Source organism: Microcaecilia unicolor, chromosome 5 (assembly GCF_901765095.1).
Source record: "Microcaecilia unicolor chromosome 5, aMicUni1.1, whole genome shotgun sequence".
NCBI classification, from domain to species: Eukaryota; Metazoa; Chordata; class Amphibia; order Gymnophiona; family Siphonopidae; genus Microcaecilia; species Microcaecilia unicolor.
The window spans coordinates 226,508,192-226,529,565 of record NC_044035.1 but is presented as its reverse complement, the minus strand read 5'-3'; the positions used below and the strand labels follow the sequence as shown (position 1 = coordinate 226,529,565).

Genomic DNA, 21,374 nt, shown 5'->3' with positions numbered 1-21,374 from the left:
CTGGAATCAGGAATGTCCTGGGTCTTGCAATCTTGAACAGAATCTTCGGGCATGGTAAATGCAGTTGAAAGTGGGAGAAGTATTCTCAGAAATATTGCCATGTCGTCAGTCTTGACCTGGGTCTCAGGTATTGAAGACTGGCAAACCTTACCCCGAGGGAACATCTTACCCGGTAGAAGGTCCATAGCGCACCTGTTCCTCCTGAGGAGGACGTTTCTCCGCTTGTTTCTTGGGGTATACATTGGCATGGACTGCACAGGTCCGAGGCAAATTGTCAGGAATACTTATGTCAACAGTGGCTAAGGTTATAACAGGCATCTTGGAGTCCAAGCAACGTTGATGACAGGCATCGTTCCAGACAGTAATTTTGCCTTTTCCTCAGTCTATTGTCAGGTTGTGCTTCAGGAAGCATGGTAAACCCAAGATGACGGGCTTCATGAATATCTGGAGGATGTAGAGGACAACGGTCTCCCTGTGGGCTCCTATGCTAAGGTGTAGGGGAATCGTCTGGATGTTAAGATGTCCTTGAATATTTCCATACACCAAGGAGACCAGGATGGTCTTAGGTAAATCCCAAGTAGGAATTCAATAATGCCAAATAACAGCTTCATCTATGAAGTTCCCTCCTGCTCCAGATTCTAAGAAGACCTTGATACTTTTCTTTCCTTGATCTAGATCCTGCACTGCTAGGACTAGGAGTTGGGTATGGGGAGTCCCTAAGGGCAGACCAAGCGCCTTAACCCTGGCCAGAACTAGGCCTGAAGGTCCTGACTTGTTAGGGCAATTAAGGGCATAGTGTCACTTCTCACCATAGTAGAGGCATAAATTTAATGTCTGGTGTCTCTGTTTTCCTGTTCAGAGACAGGGGAATGGTCCACCTACTTGGGTTCTTCGAGGTCAAGGAGTGGACTCCCCTTGGCTGTGTGTGTGTGTGTGTGTTTTGCTGGTACCTAGTAACCCAAAGGGCCGTCTTCCTGAAAGATTATCGCTCCTGGGCTCACTCTTGGAACCAGATATCAACCAGATTACAGAGACCGATGAGGTTGAGGAATTTGGAAAGGACATCCCAAGGTCAAATTGGATCGAATGGTCCACCACTGAAGGGAACTGCAAAAGTCAGTAGAGAGATGGATCACATCCTCTAGATTCTCTGTGGCCTGACGCCACTGGGAAGCTAGGGTCCATTGACCTGATCTCATATGTAGACATGCCATGGGAGTTACATGAACTGTGGAGGCCATGAGGCATATTTTCAAAGCACTTAGCCTTCCAAAGTTCCATAGAAACCTATGGAACTTTGGAAGGCTAAGTGCTTTGAAAATATGCCTACATGTGTCCTAAGAGTCTCAACATCTGCCAAGCTGTGATCTGTTGAGACACTCGAGCCATGGACACAAGGGCCAGGAGACTGTCTGCCCTTGCCTGGGGAAGATAAGCTCGAGACGTCCGTGTGTCCAACAGAGCTCCAATAAACTGCAATTTTTGAACTCGGACAAGATGGTTCTTGGGATAATTGATCACGAACCCCAGTAGCTCTAGCACTCGAATAGTCATCCGCATGGACTGTAGAGCGCCTGCCTCTGAGGTGCTCTTCACCAGCCAATCGTCGAGATAAGGGAACACATGCACTCCCAGTCTGTGTAGCGATGCTGCAACAACTGCCAGGCACTTTGTGAAAACCCTGGGAGCAGACGCGAGACCAAAGGGCAGTACACAGTACTGAAAGTGCCGAGTTCCCAACCGAAATCGAAGATACTTCCTGTGAGCTGGGTGTATCGAGATGTGGGTATAGGCATCCTTTAAGTCCAGAGAGCATAGCCAATTGTTTTCCTGAACCATGGAAAGAAGGGTGCCCAGTGAAATCATCCTGAACTTTTCTCGGACTAGGAATTTGTTCAGGGCCCTGAGGTCTAAGATGGGACGCATCCCCCCCTGTTTTCTTTTGCACAAGGAAGTACCTGGAATAGAATCCCAGCCCTTCTTCCCCTGGTGGAACGGGTTTGACCGCATTGGCCTTTAGAAGGGCGGAGAGTTCCTCTGCAAGTACCAGCTTGTGCTGGGAGCTGAAGGACTGAGCTCCCGGTGGACAATTTGGAGGCATGGATTCTAGATTGAGAGTGTATCCTAACCAAACTATTTGAAGAACCCATCTGTCAGAGGTTATAAGACGCCACCTTTGGTGAAAAAATATTAACCTCCCTCCGACTGGCAAGTCGTCCGGCACGGACACTTTTTGTGAGGCTATGCTGCACTGGAGCCAGTCAAAAGCCCGTGCTGGGACTGAGCCTGGACAGGCTGCCGAGAAGCAGGAGTGTACCTACACCTATTGTAGGAATAGGGAGCACTCCTCTTCCCTCCAAAAAAACCTCCTAGATGAGGAGGTGGCAGAAGACGTCCGGCGGGAGAGAGAATCCATAGCATCATAGTGCTTTTTGATCTGATCAACCGTGTCCTCTACTTTTTCTCCAAAAAGATTACCCCCCAGCAAGGAACATCTGCCATTCGCTGCTGGGTCTTATGATCCAGGTCAGAGACACGCAGCCATGAGAGTCTGCGCATCACTATACCTTGAGAAGCTACTCGGGATGCCACATCAAAAGTGTCATAAGTACCCCTGGCCAGGAATTTGCGACACGCCTTCTGCTGCCTGGCCACCTGGTGAAAAGGTTCAGCGAGCTCTGGAGGAAGGGCTTCAACCAAACTGGACAGTTGCCTCACCGAGTTCCGCAAGTGGATGCTCATGCAGAGCTGGTAAGTTTGGATCTTGGCGGCGAGCATAGCGGCCTGATACGTTTTCCTCCCACAAGAATCCAAGGTCCTAGACTCTCTGCCTGGGGGCGCCGAGGCATAGTCTCTAGTACTCTTGGCTCTTCTGAGAGCAGAGTCCACCACCATGGAATCGTGAGGTAGTTGGGCCTTCACCATTACTGGCTCTCCATGGACTCTGTACTGGGATTCAGCTTTTTTGGGGACCACTGGATTAGATAGAGGGAATGACCAGTTTCGCATAAGAACTTCCCTGAGTGTGTTATGCAAGGGGGCCATTGCAACCTCTGTGGGCGGAGAAGGATAGTCCAAGACCTCGAGTATCTTGGCCCTGGGCTCATCCACAACCTCCATAGGGAAAGGAATGTCCTTAGACATTTCCCGAATGAAGGAGGAAAAAGAAAGACTCTCAGGTGAAGACAATCTTCTTTCTATTGGCGGAGTAGGATCAGAGGGGACCCCATATGATTCTTCCTCCGAAAAGTATCTGGGATCTTCCTCTTCCTCCCACGAGCACTCATCATCGGTGTCGGACAAGAGCCCTCTAAGAGCAGCCCGAACCCGAGCCTGTCTCGATGTCGAGGAACGACGACCTCGAAGGGAATGCCGAGAAGTTGACCTCTGCCTGGACTGTGGCGAAGCTTCCTTCACCAACCTCGAGGGAGAATTGACCCAGGTGGCGGCCGATGCCGAGAGGACGGGGACCTCACCACAGGTGAAGGCCCAGATGCCGCTTCCACAGTCAATGCAGGAGGCGCAAGCATCCCTGGCACCGATGCAGACTGGCGCAGTAATCCCTCCAGCAGCTCTGGAAGAAGGGCCCTGATGCACTCATCAAGAGCCTCCATCGAAAAAGGCTGCAGTGCCGGTGTAGGAGTTGGAGGCAGAATCTGAGGGGGCTCGAGAGCCGGTACCAAGCTGCCCGAAGACCGACGCATCGGTACCTCCTGTATAGAGGGTTAGCGATCCTCTGGGCGCAGACGCTTCTCGGGTGCCAAATCCCTCAGCTCCCCAGAGCTCTTGGTACCGTATCTGGAAGTAGAACGATGACAGTGCTTCTTAGCCTTTGCTCAACACCCGTCATTGAGACTCCTCAGTACCGAAGAGGACGTGGAATTCTCATGCCTCCTCGGGGCCGGGTCCAACGAAGGTCGGTCCTGTGGGGCCTGCATAGCAGTAGGCCTTGAGACAGGTGGAGACCCACTTGACACCTCGCTGCTCCCAGCGCGATGTGGTCATTCTGCAGCCATTACCTGCGCTCTCGAAGTCGATGCCGATGCTGCCAACCTCGGTACCGATTTCGATGTTGACGTCGAAGAACCGGACCGATCAGCAAAAAGTCTTTCACGCTGAGCCTCCCGAGACACTTGGGTCCGTTTTTTCATTAGACAGCACAGCTTATAAGCAGCTGGCAAATGTTCGGGCCCAAGGCACTGAAGACACCACGCATGGGGGTAGGTACCCAAGATGGTCCGGTTGCACTGAGTACAAAGCTTGAAGCCGCTGGGTGTCTTCGATGACATGGGCAGAAAAACAGCGGCTGCGAAATTAAAAGACGAGATTGTGCCAATAAAAAAGGCACAAAAAGAGAAAAAAAGGGAAAAATAACCTCAACCGCGCGGCCAAAAGAGGGCTGCCACAAAAAGAAAGAAAACTTACAACAGGTGAGAAAAGTAAGAGAATAAGGGACTTATTTTTTATTTTTGTTTTTTTTTAGCTTTCAGTTGGAACTAAGCAAAAAACAAGGAAAAATGAAAAGAAAAAACTCACACGCGATCCCCCGGGCCGAAGCAACAGCGAAGCAGAAACAAACTCCGTGTTACCAGAGTCACGGAAAAAAATCAACTGAGGGACTCACGCTCGTGTCGCGGGCGGGAAACCGTTCACGCATGCGCGGTGCGCTCTGCCCGCGTGACGCAGCGTTCGAGAGACTTCTTCTTTGCTCTCAAGATTCTGCCGGTCTCCTGGGCCGTCGCGGACGACGACCCATCCATGACAATAATCAGCCTGCTTGTCCTCCAAGATAGACATCTTACTACAGCATTCTATACAACAATTACTTTTATGGAATACTCTTCCTTTGCCCTGTTGGGGAATATTAGTCTTTATTGTATGATTTTGCTCCCCTGGTGGCTATGTGTTCTCCGACATATTCTCATATGGGTGATCAAATATGACTTCAGGACATTGTATTGGGAGCTCATTAAATTTTGTTGGAAGGGGAGGAAACCCAAACTTAAGTTAGAATTCTTGATTGGGGGTGGGTAAAGGGTGGGTTGGTGTCCCCAATCTATGGAGTTATAATATAGCTAACATTTTACGACACTTTCAGGATTGGGTACAGGGTTCCGAGGAATATACTCCCTGAAAAATAGAACATAACTTATTTTTGCACTTACACCCTTGCTCTCCTTATAGTTTTTCCAATTTCATATCTATTGTGGGAAACTGATTTTACCACAGGGCTGGATAACACAGTTTTTAGGCATTGGGTTTAGGGGTTTAGTAATTGTCACTGATTTGAGGCTGATGGTGCTCTCATATCCTTTTCTACCCTTCAACAGGCTCTGGGCCTGCCATCTACTGACTATTATGTGTATTTACAACTTTCCCACTACATTAAGGCCCTTTTGAGGAGTTCTTGCTCTAAGGGGCACTTGGGTAAGCTGAACAGTTTCTTCATTCCATCTGGGAACCCCCAGGTATCAGTATCAGGCCTCTACTAATTATTTGAGAAAGTAGCCCCTCCATGGCACTATGATCTTATTACAGACAAATAGAATATTGAATTGAGGGTTCGATTAAAAGGGGTGGATCTACATGTTGCCATAACTCAAATCCCTATCAGGATTCACACTGCCACTTACCGTGAATGCCAATTTCACATACTAACTAGAGGCTATGTTTCTCAGAAACTTCTCCACTCTGTTTGGTGTTTCTGATAATACTCTGTCTCATGCATTTTGGCATTGCTTATTGGTACAAAGATTCTGGAACAAACTTTTAACATTTCTGAAGCACCTTTTGAGGAAGACCATTGTATTATCACTGCTGGCGATTGTGGGCAAATTGGAACACTGTGGTCCACTTACAAGATGGGAGTGTTTATTGTTTTATAAAGCTAGTGTTGGTAAGAAATGCATCCTACAACATTGGACTTTAGACCAGTGGCCCACTTTTTGGCAATGGAAAAGTCTTTTTCACAAATTAATGGTGATGGAATCATGTCATGCCTGTTTCACAGCCAAATGTACAATACGCTTTTGGGCAATTTGGGACTCATATATTCAATACTTGCCACCCCGATTACATAGTCTTATTATTAATGAACGGAATTTGTGACTACCTTCCATATGACTGTATATGTTTGGACACCACCAATTTGACTGTGGGGGGGGGGGGGGGGGGGAGGAGGAGGATAATCCCTATAATCCTATCTTGGACTATGTATTCTCATGGTAGAGAGTCAGAAGAAACCAAGCTCTCCCCATGCTTTTCCAGTGTTGTTCCTTATAATTTACTTATATTCTCCTATTGGTTGTCTGCTTTGTTGTTATGTACTAAAAATTAATAAAAAAACGTTTAACCTAAATGGAGTTCCTCATTCCTCCTCCACTTTTGCTCCTCTCCTTATCTCCTTGCTGATATATTTAATTGTTTGTGATTGTATAACACTTTGAAGGCTTTCACCCTACGCAGTATATCAAATACCTAATAAACTTTAAACTTAAACATTGATTCAGACAGCAGGCCAGAGGCAAGATGGGGGCTAGCCAGTCTTTTGCACAAAATGCCACATGAACTATTATCTACCAGATGGTGAGAAAGCTTATGCTCAGTACAAAGTACTCCTGACCCTCAGAGAATGAGTCTAATATCTGGAGGATACAGAAAGAGGTATACAGAGCCAATCTTCAGGACACAGTAAAGCAGTCCTTCTTCCATTTTCAAATTTGTCACAATTTCATTGTTGAGTGTAATTATTATTTATTGTTATTCTGGACTTATGTGCCCTTTCTTGAATTGTTAACACGCTCTGAATCTAACTTTAGGGATAAAGCGGGCTATAAGTATCCATCATCAACATCAGTATAAAACTTCCTGTGTTGCCTTGGAAAAGCAAGGTCATCTGGAAGAGCATCAATCTGGAAGGGCATCAATATTTTGTTGTGATAGGAAGCAATCTTCTATCCAGTTGATGCAGAATCCTTTTGCAATAAGGATGTATCTCCAGGAATGTGTAGCCAGGAGAGAAGAGTTAGGACTGACAAAGGTGCTAAACTTCATGCATCCCTTAGATAAGATTTTAGATAGTGCTATGGAACACTTGACTACCATGCTACAACATAGGAAGGTGCAACATGGAGATTTTGGAAATAAAATATAGAATTTTAGTTGGGAAACTAAAATCCAGAATTTTCAGATATGCTACCTGTTGCACATGAAGGGTCTCAAGGCTCAAGAATTTCAATGCATAGATGAGATGATGGTACAGGGAAGAGGTTTTTTTTTTTTTTAATTTGTTAGGAATTAAGCAATAATTTGAGACAGGGAAAGCCTACTTTAAAAGAATTGGCTCCATCCTAAACAGGTAGAATCCAACTGCTACCTCTAACATTTCTAAAGAAGACAGAGCCGCTCTCAAACTGGTTTCAGGTGAAAGCTGACAGCAGCTCAGGACCGCCTGGTTCAGACTGAAATATCATCAAAGTATATTAGCAAAATGGAAATATTAGAGCATCCCGATAGAGAGGCTGTTGTAAAGTCTGAAGCAACTGAGGTGTGTTTTAATGAAGACCAGATGGATATAAATAATTCCAAATTACCCCACTGCTATGAGAGATTGGAAATACAAATAAAAGAATTTGAATTCCATTTATGCATATGTCAAAAGTCTAAAAATTAGACTGAATAGTTAGAATGTATGGCATTAATTCACCCATTTCTAGGCATGGTACTGAATGTCAAGCATATCCAGTTTTGAAACATACCAAGATACTCCAAAATACATTGGGATGTTCCACTATTCTCCACAGTACTGTATTCGCCAATGTTCATCAGTGTTCACAGTGGAAGCTCTCACAAAATTCACATGCTCTTCACAAAGATCACAAGCAAAGTGCCTGCACATATGCCAGGGTTCTCACCATCCTCTTTGGTACGGGTGAAGATTTGTTCACTCCTGACTCCATCTCCTGCGCGGGTGAAAGCCAGCACCTGGATGCTATAGTTGGTGTATTTCTCTAGCCCATCCAGCTCGAGTGAAGGCTGCAAGGTGGTCACATTCTTAATATCACCCAGTTCTGCAGGATAATATATGCACAAACAAATTATCAGTAGAGTTACACTAAGCCAGGCAGTGGCAGTCATAATATTAGTGTTATTGTCTCATAGTTCAGAGAGTGATCATGATGTGCAAAAAAGACCTGTTCTATATTCACGTTATAGCTTATATAGGGAAGATACCTTATATAGGCCCCAATGATCAAAGGTAAATATAGGCAATAGAGGCCACCAATGCCAGACTAGATCTCACATTTACCAGCACGGGATGATCAGAGGGATTTTTATATTTAAATGAGCTCGGCGGTATTCTGTCCATATGATCAAAGCACTGTACTCTGATCGTACAGGAGGAATTGCTTGGAGCTAGATTTAGAGTTAAGGCTTTCTTCCTCCCCATCACTGTCAGTCCGGGCTGCCACCATCAGTCCTGGGGGGTCCAGTGGACCCCCGGACCTCTCATCCCCCAGCACGTAACCCCCCCCCCCCCCCACCAAACAAGGTCTGGACCTCCAAGTCCCTTATCCCTCTGAACACAAAGTGCCCTCCCCCCCAAAAAAACTAAAATACTATGGTGGTCCAGTGGGACCCTCAACAGTCCCTCCTTCCTCCCCAAACCCAACCCCCTACCCTCATACCTCAGAATTGAGACTAGCCCTCTAGGCACCACCTCAAAATAAGTGGCATCCTGCCCTGCCCAGTGCATCCAGGGATGCACTGGGAGGGGATTAACTTCAATATAAGGAAGTTAAGCCATGCCCAGTGCATCCCAGGCTGCACCGGGCAGGGCAGAATCAGTGCCCAGAGGACGGTGCTAGTCCCTCCCTCCTCTATTCTGAGGTATAAGGGGAGGGGGTTGGGTTTAGGGTGGAAGAGGGGCCCCCAGCGCTAGACCACCAGGCTAGCCAGGGGCTGTCAAGGGTCTCACTGGACCGCGAGGGTATATTAGGTTTTTAGGGGGGCACTTTGTGTTTGGGGGGTGGTGAGGAGCTTGTGTTTGGCAGGGTGGGGGTTACATGCTGAGGGTTGAGGGTCTCCAGCCCACCTTTATTTAGGGGCTTGAGGTTTGACAGGTTCGAGCTTTTTTTTTTTTGACAGCCCAAACCTGTCAAACAAGTACAGGAGGATTGTGCCTAAGCGCATGCCCAGGCACAATCCTCCTGTACTTTCCCCCAATGATCAACGCTACTAACACGCCTAAATTTGCATACTATTAGTGTTGTATCATTGGGAAGTTAATTCCCTGCGCTGTACCGGTGCTATTTTTCATGGCGTTGTTTAAGAACAGTGCAGGGAATTGATCATTGGGTCCATAGTTTTGCGTTTTATATCTCACCACCTGTTCAGATGAGACATATGTTACAATACAGGCTTATTCTGTATGTGCTTCTCAGCTGATTATCAAAAAATCCAGTAGAAACATGGATTTATCTCTGGAAATTAACCACTCTCTCACTTGCTGGTTCATTTTCTCAGCATATACATTTAAAACAATGAATTTAACGTGTTAAGTTACTGAACCCTCTCATCACTGTCATGAAACGCGGCCTTACTAGCTCCCCTCCCATCACTCACTTAACACAGTATACAAGAGTCTCCCATCCCTGACCTCACACAGTATGGTAGTTTCACGCATTTTACTCATCAAAACCTTGCATGCCAGAATGAAGTTTCACTCACTTTTTCAGTTGCTGTCCTCACACACTGCAGCCAAGTTTCACTAATTCCTTACTCCTTCCATCCCTGCTCACACACAAAGTCTTACTCATTTCTCCCTTTACTTAACTTCACACACTATGATGTATTTCTTCCATTTCTGACCTTGGGCACTGTGGTGCAATCTTGCTCATTCCTCCTATTTCTAACCTGATACACTGTAATGGTGCCTAACCCACGGACAGAGTGCAATATTACTCCTTTGTAAATTACACTTTCGTCAAATATCCATAATCCTCTTCTCACTAATTTTCCTTGTTCCTTCGTATTGTAGATATCTGATATGGAATAATCTCTTTACCTCCATCAAGGAGATTTGCCCAGTAGATGACCCTAAATCCCAGGAGAATCCCATTGAGCGCTTCCTTGGAAGGAGTAGACCAGGAGATGGAGACGGTCTCAGGAGATGTGGCAGTTGCTTGGACATTTTCTGGTGCACGACTAGGCACTGAAATGAGATAAACACTTCATTTAATGGGAACACCTAGTAAAGTTGTAAGAAGAGCAGTGGTGTTACATATGGGATGGACCACTTTTTTCACGTCATGTAGTAAAACATTTCTCTAAGCCCGCACTGCTTGCTACTGTGGCATACAGGATGCTAAACCAGTTAAACTTTTATGTTTATAGCACCTGACCATGAAATTAATAATGAACAATAATATAAGTAATGAATTTCACAAGTTCTGCACCATTTCATCACTGCTTTGTTATAGTGCAAAGATCATTCTGTTTTGCACTAATATCTATTTTTGCTTTCCAACTTATGGAATGTTGCAAAGAATTGTATAAAAAAGATCCATGTCTTTCCATCTATGCACAAAATAACTCTTCAAAGAAGGAACAGAAAGTTACTAAATTCAGCACTGAAAGAAAATGGTGATATCTTGAACAACTTCAAATTTTAGAAATATGAGGACAGTATTTTCAGAGAATAAACCTAGAGGAAGAAGAGTGTTGGCAAGCGTCCATTTCAAAAGTTAGCCCTCCATCAGCAGCTTGGCTCAAAGCAAAATAGACAGACATGGAAAAAATGAAGCAGCTAGTAAAAAAAAAAAAAAATGAAGTAGTTGGTAAAGGCCAAAGGTGCCTTCCAACTCACTTCCCCCACGCGCTCCTGTCTCTGGCACCACAATCTTGAAAAAATGGCAGCACCCAGCCCCACACAGTGCATCCTGCATTATAAGGGAATTTTTCCCTTATATGGTAGTTGGGATGCATTGTGCAGGGCTAGTGGCACTGGAAGCAGGAGCCCTTCATTAAGGTATAGACTGGGAGGAACTCAGGGGGGCCTGGGGAAGGGGTCATAGAGTGGGGTACATTAGACACCAGGGAAAGGTGTGGTTTTTTTTAACCAATCAGGAAGGATGGGTGGGGAGTGCAGTAGACAAAAGGGAAAGGAAGGGGGGGGGGGGTTCCAGTTGGGTTGGGGGAGGGGGTGGGAAGTGTTTAATTTGGGAGTGGGGGCGGGAAGTTTGTCACGGCATGGGTTGGAAAGGGCAGGTGCAGACCACCACAAGTGACTTCTCAGTCTGACAGTGTATGAAAGACAAAATTTGAACAGTTTCATTAAATTATGCATACATCAATTAAGGAATATAAAGAAACTAGTAAAAAAGGCCAGTTTCTGACACAAATGAAATGGATGCTAGCAAGGTTTTCCTCAGAGTGTGTATGTTTGAGAGAGTGTATGTGAGAGTGACTGTGTGTGAGAGAGAGAGTGAGTCTGGGTGCGAGTGTGTCTGTGAGAGAGAGAGTTTGTGTGTGAGATTGAGAGTTTGTGCAAGTGTATATGTGAGACACAGTGTGAGAGAGAGTGTGTTTCACACAGATACAGTGTGTGCGACAGAGAGAGTGTGTGTGAGACACAGACTCTCTGTCAGACTGAGTGTATGAGACCAAGAGAGTGTGTGAGTGACTCTGTGACACATAGAGAGTGAATGTGATACAGTGTGAGACATAGAGTGTGTGAGAGACAGTGTGTGAGAGTGAGAGAGAGAGAGAGAGAGAGAGAGAGTGTGTGACAGAGATACCTCCCCCCCCTCCCTGGTGTCAGGCCCCCCCTCTCTCTCTGGTGTCTGAGCGTTACTGTGCAGGACGCTGAGCTCTGGCTGTGCTTCAAGGAACTGACCAATCCTATTTAATAGAATGCACCTCCAACATTCTGAAGCCGAGAAACCTTGTGTGGTTGGTCACTTCTGCTTGTGACGAACCCGGAAGTACGTGATGTCAATTCAGGAGATGGATACAGAGAGCAGGAATGCCTCAGCCATGCAGTCAGCTTCAGAATGCTGGAGGTGTGTTTTATTATATAGGATAGAAGAATATAAAAAAATACATAACAGCTATCAATGGAGGGACCAATAATGTTCAGGTTCAGTAAATAAATGAATATTATGTACTGTTTTAGCAGCACTTAAGAGCCTCTCCTACTCCTATTGAGTTTTGTGGAGAGTTATAGGGGTTTGGAGACATCATCCGACGGAGCCCAGTGCAGATACTGACTAGCTAGTAAGGTAGAAAGTTCTAGCTGAGATCCCACAACACAGTGGGAGCTTTGGTGGAGGCTTTGTCAGCAATAAACCTCTCATGAAGTGAAAAACTAAAGGCTGTGCAGAGATGGACTCGCCCCCCCCCCCCCCCCCATATGGTGATGATAAGCGCCAGTCGCACTCAGATGAACTCTTACAGAGTTGATTTTCAAAACAGAGAGGTGCAGATTTTGTGTAGGGCAAGAGAAGAGATTTAAAGTAGAGTTCCCGTGGGGATGGAAACAATTCCTGCAGGGTTCCCGTGGACATGTATGCTGCACTTGCGCCAGCCTCTCACTTACCGAGTACCAAGTTCTTTGAGTGCTGTCTCCTTCTCCTCATTGCTTTAACAGCACATATATGGGAAGCCTCCATTAAGGAGGTGGCAGAAACACAAATGGTGACAGAATTAAAAAAGGCATGGGATGAACACAGAGGATCTCTAATTAGAAAATTAAAGTTATTAAAAACTAAACTTAAATGGCTGCATGTGTGTGGATGTGTTGAGTGACGCTTAGATTGTGACTCCGGCTCTGATGAACTAGGGCTGATACCGGGCAGACTTGCATGGTCTGTGTCTCATGTATGGCAATCTGGTTTAGGATGGGCTGGAAAGGGCTTAGACAGGTACTTTAGTGGCTGGAACATGAGGACAGTGCTAGACAGACTTTTACGGTCTGTTTCCCACAAATGAGAAGACAAATAGGCTGCAGTGGGCTTCGACGACAACTCCAGAAGTTGGAACATAAGGATAGAGTCGGGCGGACTTCTATGGTCTATGTCCCAGAAACGCCAAAGACCATAATCAAGTATATAATATCACGTTCATTTAAATATGAATTGATAATGAGTGTGACTGTTGGGCAGACTGGACCATTCAGGTTCTTATCTGCTGTCACTTACTATTTTACTTTTAATTCTCTCTGCTTCCGGGCTGATGCGCAGACCTCAGCTCCGACACAGGCACAAGAATCAGATGTCACCTGACCTACTGGAGTTTGCATGTAGCGACCTCTCAGCACACAGTGCCAGTGAATCAGAGACAAGTCTTACATGTGCACACCAGAGTGTTCCAAGTTCCAACTTCCGTTCCTTCCTTGCCTGCAGTGCTGCGACTCGAACCCACTTCTTCACACACTCCTTGAGGGTGCAGTACCACTGCTTAAGAAGTTCTGCTATAGAATATTTCTCAAGCTTCTCTAAATGCCTCCTCATGTTCTCCACACCTTCCAGGGTGTTTACCTTGTTGCACATTTTGGCATCATCCACAAAAATGCAAACCTTTCCCAACAGCCCCTCTGCAATGTCGCTTACAAAAACATTGGACCAATGAATGATCCTTGGAGAGTCTTTCATTTACCACTACCTTTTGTCGCCTCCCACTCAACCAGTTTCTAACCCAGTCAGTCACTTTAGGGCTCACACCAAAGACACTAGGTTCATTTATGTCATTTATGCATAATTTAGGTGACTCTCTTTATAAAGGCGGTTAATAAATCCTAATAAATAACTGTGCCAAAGGTCTTGCTAAAATCCAAGCATATGATATCTAGCCATCTTTACTGATTCAGTAAAGCCACCCAGCCAAAGAAATTAGTGTTCCAGGACCACTGCAGACTCTAAGGAACATCAAAAAACCTCAGACAGCAGAGCCATTATAACTTCCCTTAATACCCTTGAATGTATCCCATCCAGCACCATCACTTTGTCTACTTTTACTTCTTCACAAACAGTCTTCTGAAATTAGCTCAATATCTACTTTATTTCCATTCCTGTTTGGGTCTGTTTTCTACATCCTACTCTCTGCCCTTCCTCAATGTGCAATGAATAAAAATAGGTAATTCCTCTTTTCCTCATCAACCTCTATTCTTCCACTTCACCTTTGAGTCTCACAATGTATGTAGCACTTTCTCATGTTACTAACATACCTTATAAAAAAAGTCCTGTTTTCTGTTTTACTGTTTCAATTTCTTTGCCACTTGAGGGCGTTCCTGTTCTATTTAATGAGCACCAGGCTGTGCAATGTTTATCCGCGAACCATTTATTTTTCCAAATACACACCCAGAAAAAAGAAAGCTGGCAAGCACATAGCAGATGATACATTAATGACTACTTCACACATTTTAGTCTATCCCGCTGTCCATCCTTAGTATTCAGTCACTGTTACTCTGTATGCTGACTCTGTCTTCATAGTCCATTGTTTTAACATTAAATCACTGTGCACGTTTGTTTTTCAACCAGCAGTTTTAACTTGCCCCTCTGTACTTCCAGCTCACTTGGAACCAGTACTTGGGTCTGGTGCCATAAGCCTTTACTCACAACTTACCTGCCTAGCGGACGCACGTCAAAAATGAAATTACCGCAAGGGCCATGAGGTAGCCTATGTGGCTTAGTAAAAAGGCCCTTAGGAAATTATCTGCAAGCAAAGAACATCTTTTCGTTAACACATGTCGATGACATATTTGTATTATGCCCCGTTCAAACTTATTAATTTATACTATTCAGATGATAAAATCTTACATAAAAATAGTCGAGGACTGGGCGAAAGCAAATTTTCTTAAGCTAAATACTCAAAAACAAAAGTACTCTGGTTTGGCGATCAACAAAAAGTTGCTTTAGAAAGTGTGGTACTCCTTTCTTTTTTTTTGGACGTGTTACTACGGCCACGCTTGCTGTATGCATCTCTGCTACTGCTCTGGAAGAGAAGGAACTGAATTTTCTTTGAAATTGGTTTCTCTTGGAGTATTAATCATTCAAGTACTCGATATACCTTTGGAAGACTCCTGAAGAAGGCACTACGGGGCCAAAACACAGCTGTGTTGAGTCTACCTGTTACAATAAATATTATACTTTTTTCAAATATATGTCTCCCCTATTGATTGGAAAGAGCCTATCTTCCCCCACTCTTCTCCTCTGTACTCCTTTCCGGAACATCTTTAAAGTTTAATAGTAAGATCAGAGTATATTAGAATTATATTTAATTCTAATATATGTTATGAACATCATATTGATAACTTGGTAAAAAGTTCTTCTTTACTTTGCAAAATTAAGGGTAATTACAGCATCATTAAATCCAGAAAGTTTTAGGATTATTGTTCAAGTAGTTCTCTTACCTTTTTTCGATTATTGTAATTCATTAAACTGCACTATAAGGGTCCTGTTTACTAAGCTGCGCTAAGGGTGAGCTAGCATTTTTAGCGCACACTAAACATCAGCATGCGCTAAACGCTAAAGACACCCATATATTCCTATAGGTATTTCTTGCGTTTAGCGTGCACTAAAAACACTAGCACCCCTTAGTAAACAGGGCCCTAAGTAAGCAACAGTAGAAAAAATTACAACTTCTACAAAATACTACTGCCAGACTGATTTTTACAAAATGTAACTATAGTGAGGTTACTCCTCTTCTTTTTAAAGAATTACATTAGTTGAGAATAGAATCTTGTGTTCATCTTAAAATTGCCTGTATGGTTTATAAATGCTTTTATGGATTAAATTCAGGTATGATTGGAAGCCTACTTCTATTTTTAAAAGTTCGAAAACATTTTTACTCGATTTTCCCCTCAATGAGAGGGATGACTCAGAAATTATTATGGGAGCATTCTTTTTTTCTTTTCAGGGTGTAAGAATATGGAATACTTTACCGGTTGAGATTTGTTTAATTATGCCTTATATCTTGTTTAGAAAAGTTCTTAAAACTTACTTATTTTCTCTCTATAAATGAGTTTATATGTTTTAATGAATTTGAATTATATTTGTTTCCTTAATTTACTGTAACTCTTTCTAGTTAAGAATGTGTTATCTTTTGTAAACCACTTTGAATTGCTGAGATACAAGCGGAATATAAGTCACTGAATAGAATAGAATAGAATAGGGGAAGCACTGCCAAGTTCTACCAGTCTCTCTTCCTCCCCAACTTCAACTCATTGCACAGTTTACCATCCTACTCCCAGCCCATCTACACCACATTCGCTACGCCTTGCAGCCCACCCTGGTTCATCTATACAACCCACATTCTCCCCCTCCAAGTCAGTCCTCAATAGTCCCCTCTTCCCTACCTAACCTGTGCACACCATATACTTTCTCTTCTCTCAGACCATCCCTACTTCTTTCTGAACCCTTCCCTGCCTTAATGTTTTCTTCCTCCTCTCATCTTCTTTCTCCCAATGTACAGTTTGATTTTTGCTTAATACCCTGCCCCCCTCCACCCATACCTACTTCACTTCCCCATTCTCCACTTCTTACTTCCTCCTGACATGACATGTCTTCCCCTGACTAATTCCTCTTCCCAGTAGTTTCCCTCTCACCTTGATTAGTGCCCCTCCCCTGCAGGCTAGTCTCAACCATCCCTCCTAAACAGATTCATCTCAGGATTTACTTTTTTATTCCCACCCTTCCTGGCTAGGATCATATTACTATGCCCCCTTCTCAGAGCCAAGAGCATCTCCATTCCCAGAGCCAGATGCACAAAGGTCGAGTTAAGAATCTGTCTGCATTTCCAAAACGGTAAAAATTTACCGATTTAGAAACACAGAGGGATTCACAAAGAGAATCACATGCAAATGAGCTGCTTGTTGCTTTTGCGACCTAGCTCATTTGCATGTGATATGGGGGAAGCCAGTTGGTGAGCTGAGCATGCGCAGAACAGTCAATCACTATGTGTGGCTGCTCTGTGCATGCAACAGACAGCCCTCATACACACAGAGAAGCTGCATGTATGAAAGCAGTAGATGTAGCCCTTTTTTTTTTTTTTTGCAAGCACAAAAGTGCATTTTATTTTTGGATGGACAGACCTGTGTTGGGGCTCCCTGCCTCCCCGCTGCTGAGAAAACGTGGAAAAAGCCTAGAATATGCTCATTGCTGCTCTCGGCTCTGAACAATAAGCACTAGGGCCTGGTTCCACCCCCAGCTGTTCCTGTTGCTTCCTTCTATTGGCTGGCTGACATCCTAGAAAGTCCATCTCCCTGATGGACTCTCATTGGCTAGCTGCTGTTTCAACTCCTCCTCCCTGCAGGGCTTCCCTGATGACATCACTCTAGAGCTGTGAGCTGATTGGATCCGAACTTCCTGGTGTCCCCCTCCAGCAGTGAGTGGGCGGGACATCCCAGGCTGACACTGTCCAATTGGTTTAGCCCCTCTCTACAGTGTTGCCAGGTGGGCGGTTTTACCGCCCAATTGGGCGGTTTTCCGCGACCCGCCGCGGGAAATTTTTGCCCGCGGCGGGTTGCGTTTTTTTGGGCTCCTTTTTGGCTTCGGGGCGGTTTTTTCGCCGGCTTTTGCGGTTTTTTCGCCGGCTTTTTTCGGCCGCGGTGGGCGGGGTTAATGACGTTTCTGGGCGGGGTTAGTGATGTGGGAGGCGGGGTTAGTGACGGGGGAGGCGGGGTTAGTGACAGGGGAGGCGGGGTTAGTGACGGGGAGGCGGGGCCGATGACGGGGGAGGCGGGGCCGATGACGGCGGGGGCGGGGTTGATGACGGCGGGGGCGGGGGTGATGACGCGGGGGCGGGGGTGTCAGGGGCGGGGTTTGAGTTTGGGCGGGTTTTGGGCTGGATTTTGGGCTCCTTTAGGCTGGAAAAAAATTTTCCACCTGGCAACCCTGCCTCTCTATTGTGCTTCTAGCATGGAGGATGCAGTTTCCCAGCAGAGGCTAGTTTACCCTTGTCTTCCTTGCATTTTTGGTAAGTCACCATTACTTTTATGCTTTACATTTACTGCCCCTCCCCCATTTCTTGCCAGTAAAATGTCATTTGAGAAAAGAATCATGGCACGGCTTTTATACACATCTTTCATACACGCATAGAAGCTGCGTGTAAGCTGGTGTACTTTTTTTTTTTTTGTGCTCCATCTTCCCTACCTTGTTTCTTCTGTTCTCCTACTTGCGATAATGAAGAACCGGCAGGTCCAGACCTCCTGTTAAAATTTCCATGGTAAAGGTAGGGACTGCTTTTGTGCATGGGATCGGAAACGGCAGTGTATCACCTTGCATGCACATTATAATAGTAATTAGCTCATTATAATAGCTTTGCATTCTGTTTTCATTAGCTGCTACCGTGACAGGAAAATGGCTCGGAGAACCTTATTGTGCATGTCCCGGTTTACTACTTGCACGCTAAACTGCCTAGAACTAGTTTATAAACCATGTTGCTGGTTCGTTAAGTTTAGTGCATCTGGCCACCAGACACCACTCACATCTTCCTATCCCCTAGAACTCACAGACTGAAGTACAATAGCAGTTCCCCATCCAGAAAGGCCCTATGAGCTGCTCCACCACCTGCATGCACAAACCTTGAAAGCTCAGCAGTCACTTACTCCACAGCCCCCAGAGCCACATTTACATGGGGTGCTTCCTGCACTCAGCAAGGGTACATAAGTACATAAGTATTGCTATACTGGGAAAGACCAAAGTTCCATCGAGCCCAGTATCCTGTTTCCAACAGTGGCCAATCCAGGTCACAAATACCCGGCAAGATCCCAAAAATGTACAAAACATTTTATACTGCTTATCCCAGAAATAGTGGATTTTCCCCAAGTCCATTTAATAACGGTCTATGGACTTTTCCTTTAGGAAGCCGTCCAAACCATTTTTAAACTCCGCTAAGCTAACCGCCTTTAACACATTCTCTGGCAACGAATTCCAGAGTTTAATTACACATTGAGTGAAGAAATATTTTCTCCGATTCGTTTTAAATTTACTACATTGTAGCTTCATCGCATGCCCCCTAGTCCTAGTATTTTTGGAAAGCGTACACAGACGCTTCACATCTACCTGTTCAACTCCACTCATTATTTTATAGACCTCTATCATATCTCCCCTCAGCCGCCTTTTCTCCAAGCTGAAGAGCCCTAGCTGGTGTAGCCACCAGTGGGAATGGGTCAACCCAGTAGCGGTGTATCTTGCAGTACTGCGGGAGCCCAGACAGTGCTGTCATCTCTTCCTAAAGCAAGTCGATTCCACATGTCGATGGCAATGGGAGCAATTCTCACACACTGCCTGCCGCAAACACAGAAGCCTCTCTTCAACTGCAACTTCCGCCCGGTCAGGATGCGGAAGAGGAGAGGCTTCCGGGTTAGCAGCAGGCAGTGTGTGAGAATCGCTGCTGCTGCCAGTGACCAGTGGAAGCTCAAGAGGTAGGGTTGTGAGTGGGGTAGGGAACAGAAAGGAAGGAAAGATTCTGCATGGGGGGGGGGTCTAAAGATGCATGGAGAGGAAAGATACTACACGGGGGTGAGGGAAGATGGAGGGGAAAGATGCTGCACGAGGGGGGGAGGAAAGATGGGGGAAAGATGTTGCACAGGGGGGAGATGCTGCATGGGGGGAGATGGGAAGATGCTTCATGGGGGAGAGGGGAAGATGCTGCATGAGGAGGAGAATCGTTGGACATGGGGTGGAGGGGAGGGGAGGAAGGGAGAGATACAGCGAAGGGGTGGAGGGGGTGAGAAAGGGAGAAATCTTGCAAATGAGATGGAGGGGAGACAGAAATGCTGCATGGAGAGGAGATGGGGTGAGAGAGGGAAACATTTTGCACATGGGGTGGGGAGGGAGGGAGGGAGAAATGTTGGACATAGGGGTGAAGGGAAGGGAGAAGTGTTAGACATTGGTGTGGAGGGGAGGGAGAAATGTTGGACATTACGGCAGAGGGGAGGAAGGGAGAGCTGGTGGACCTAGACCACAAGGGAGGGGGAAAGAGGCAGAATTGATGGACATAGCAGTAGAAGGAAGAAAGAAAGAAAAATGCTGCATGGGGAGGGGGAAGAGATGTTGGGCCCATGCACAAGGGAAGGAGAAAGAGAGATGGTGGACAGCAGGAGAGAGGGGGAGATGTTGGACATGGGGTAGATGAGACAGAGGGAGAGGAACACAGGGAGTGGAGGGGAGAAAGAGGTTGATGTTGGATCCAGGAAAGTGATGGAGAGATGCCACACAATGGAAGTGAGAGGAGAGGAAAAATGCTAGACCATGGAGAAGAGGGCAGTAGGGAAGAGAGAACGACTAGGGAGATGTCAGGCTATGAGGGTTGGTTGGGGAGGGGAGGAAGAGGGATCAGATGCTTGGCTAGAAGGGTGGAGGGAGGAAGACAATGGGAACGGTGGAACCCTGTGAGAGAGGCCAGGAGGGGGTAGCAAGGAAATGAATGAGAGGATAGTGATTACAGAGAATAGAAGAGTGGATTAAAAATGGGGAGTAGATAAAAATGAAAGGGAATGTAAGGCTGGGGGAGGAGTGAGATGGGGAATGGGTGTGCTAGTGGGTGAAAGAAGAAGATGGAAATTTGATAGGTAGTTGAAAAGTAAAAAGGAGGAGAAGAAGGGTGAGACAGAGGCAGAAAAGAGCTAAAAAGGAATGATCAATATGTCAGAGGCAGATGTAGTGAGGGAATAGGCAGGAGAGAGGAGAAAAGACAAATGAACTGCAGCCACTTGAAGGAGAATTAGCACACAACAGACAGGAAAGCAGAAAACAGAAACTGGAACCAGCAAGATGAAAAAATACAATGCACAGATAACAAAGGTAGAAACAAAGTATTTTATTTTGAATGGTTTAAATGGAATATGTCAACTTTTGGAAAACTGCATAGCAAATGTCTTTGTACTGTGTTCAGTAGAAAAGGGAATGTGGTTCTGTTTTATGTCTCCAGTGTTGCAGTAATGCTAAGTTTAACTTCTTGAGGTTCCCAGTTCAATTTTTGTCTAAATATTTTTATTTCTAATTTGTGATCCCTTGTTCTGTATTTGGTGAGGGTCTGTTGGTGTGATAGTAATGGCAGGTGGGGAAATCAGTGGGGAGACACAGGGAATCAGGGAGGGGGGCCCTCCTTTATTTTCTGATCTGGACCCAAGCAGGTCTAGTACCAGTCCAGTGGCGTAGCTAGGTGGGGCGCAGGGGGAGCGTCGCTCCCCTAAACAGATATTTTGAAAAAATGGCGCCTTTGCGCCATATGCAAAATCTTTCTCTCCCCCCCCCCCGCGAGTCTTGCATCTGTTGTTCTCCTGTCTGCTCTCTCTCCCATCCACAGCGCGTGGTCGTTCTTAGTGCCCTGAAGTCTTCTCCCTCCTGCACTGGCGATTGACATAGCTGTTT

The 21,374-nt window shown here is 45.5% G+C and overlaps 1 protein-coding gene across 1 annotated transcript in view; it reads right to left on the bottom strand.

Moving 5' to 3' along the window:
* The window catches only part of DSCAM (DS cell adhesion molecule), a 999,367-nt gene that overhangs the window by 326,188 nt on the left and 651,805 nt on the right, over positions 1–21,374 (bottom strand). Inside the window, 2 exon segments of the mRNA XM_030205023.1 lie at positions 7,914–8,069; positions 10,067–10,213. Coding sequence (XP_030060883.1) covers positions 7,914–8,069; positions 10,067–10,213 — 303 coding nt within the window.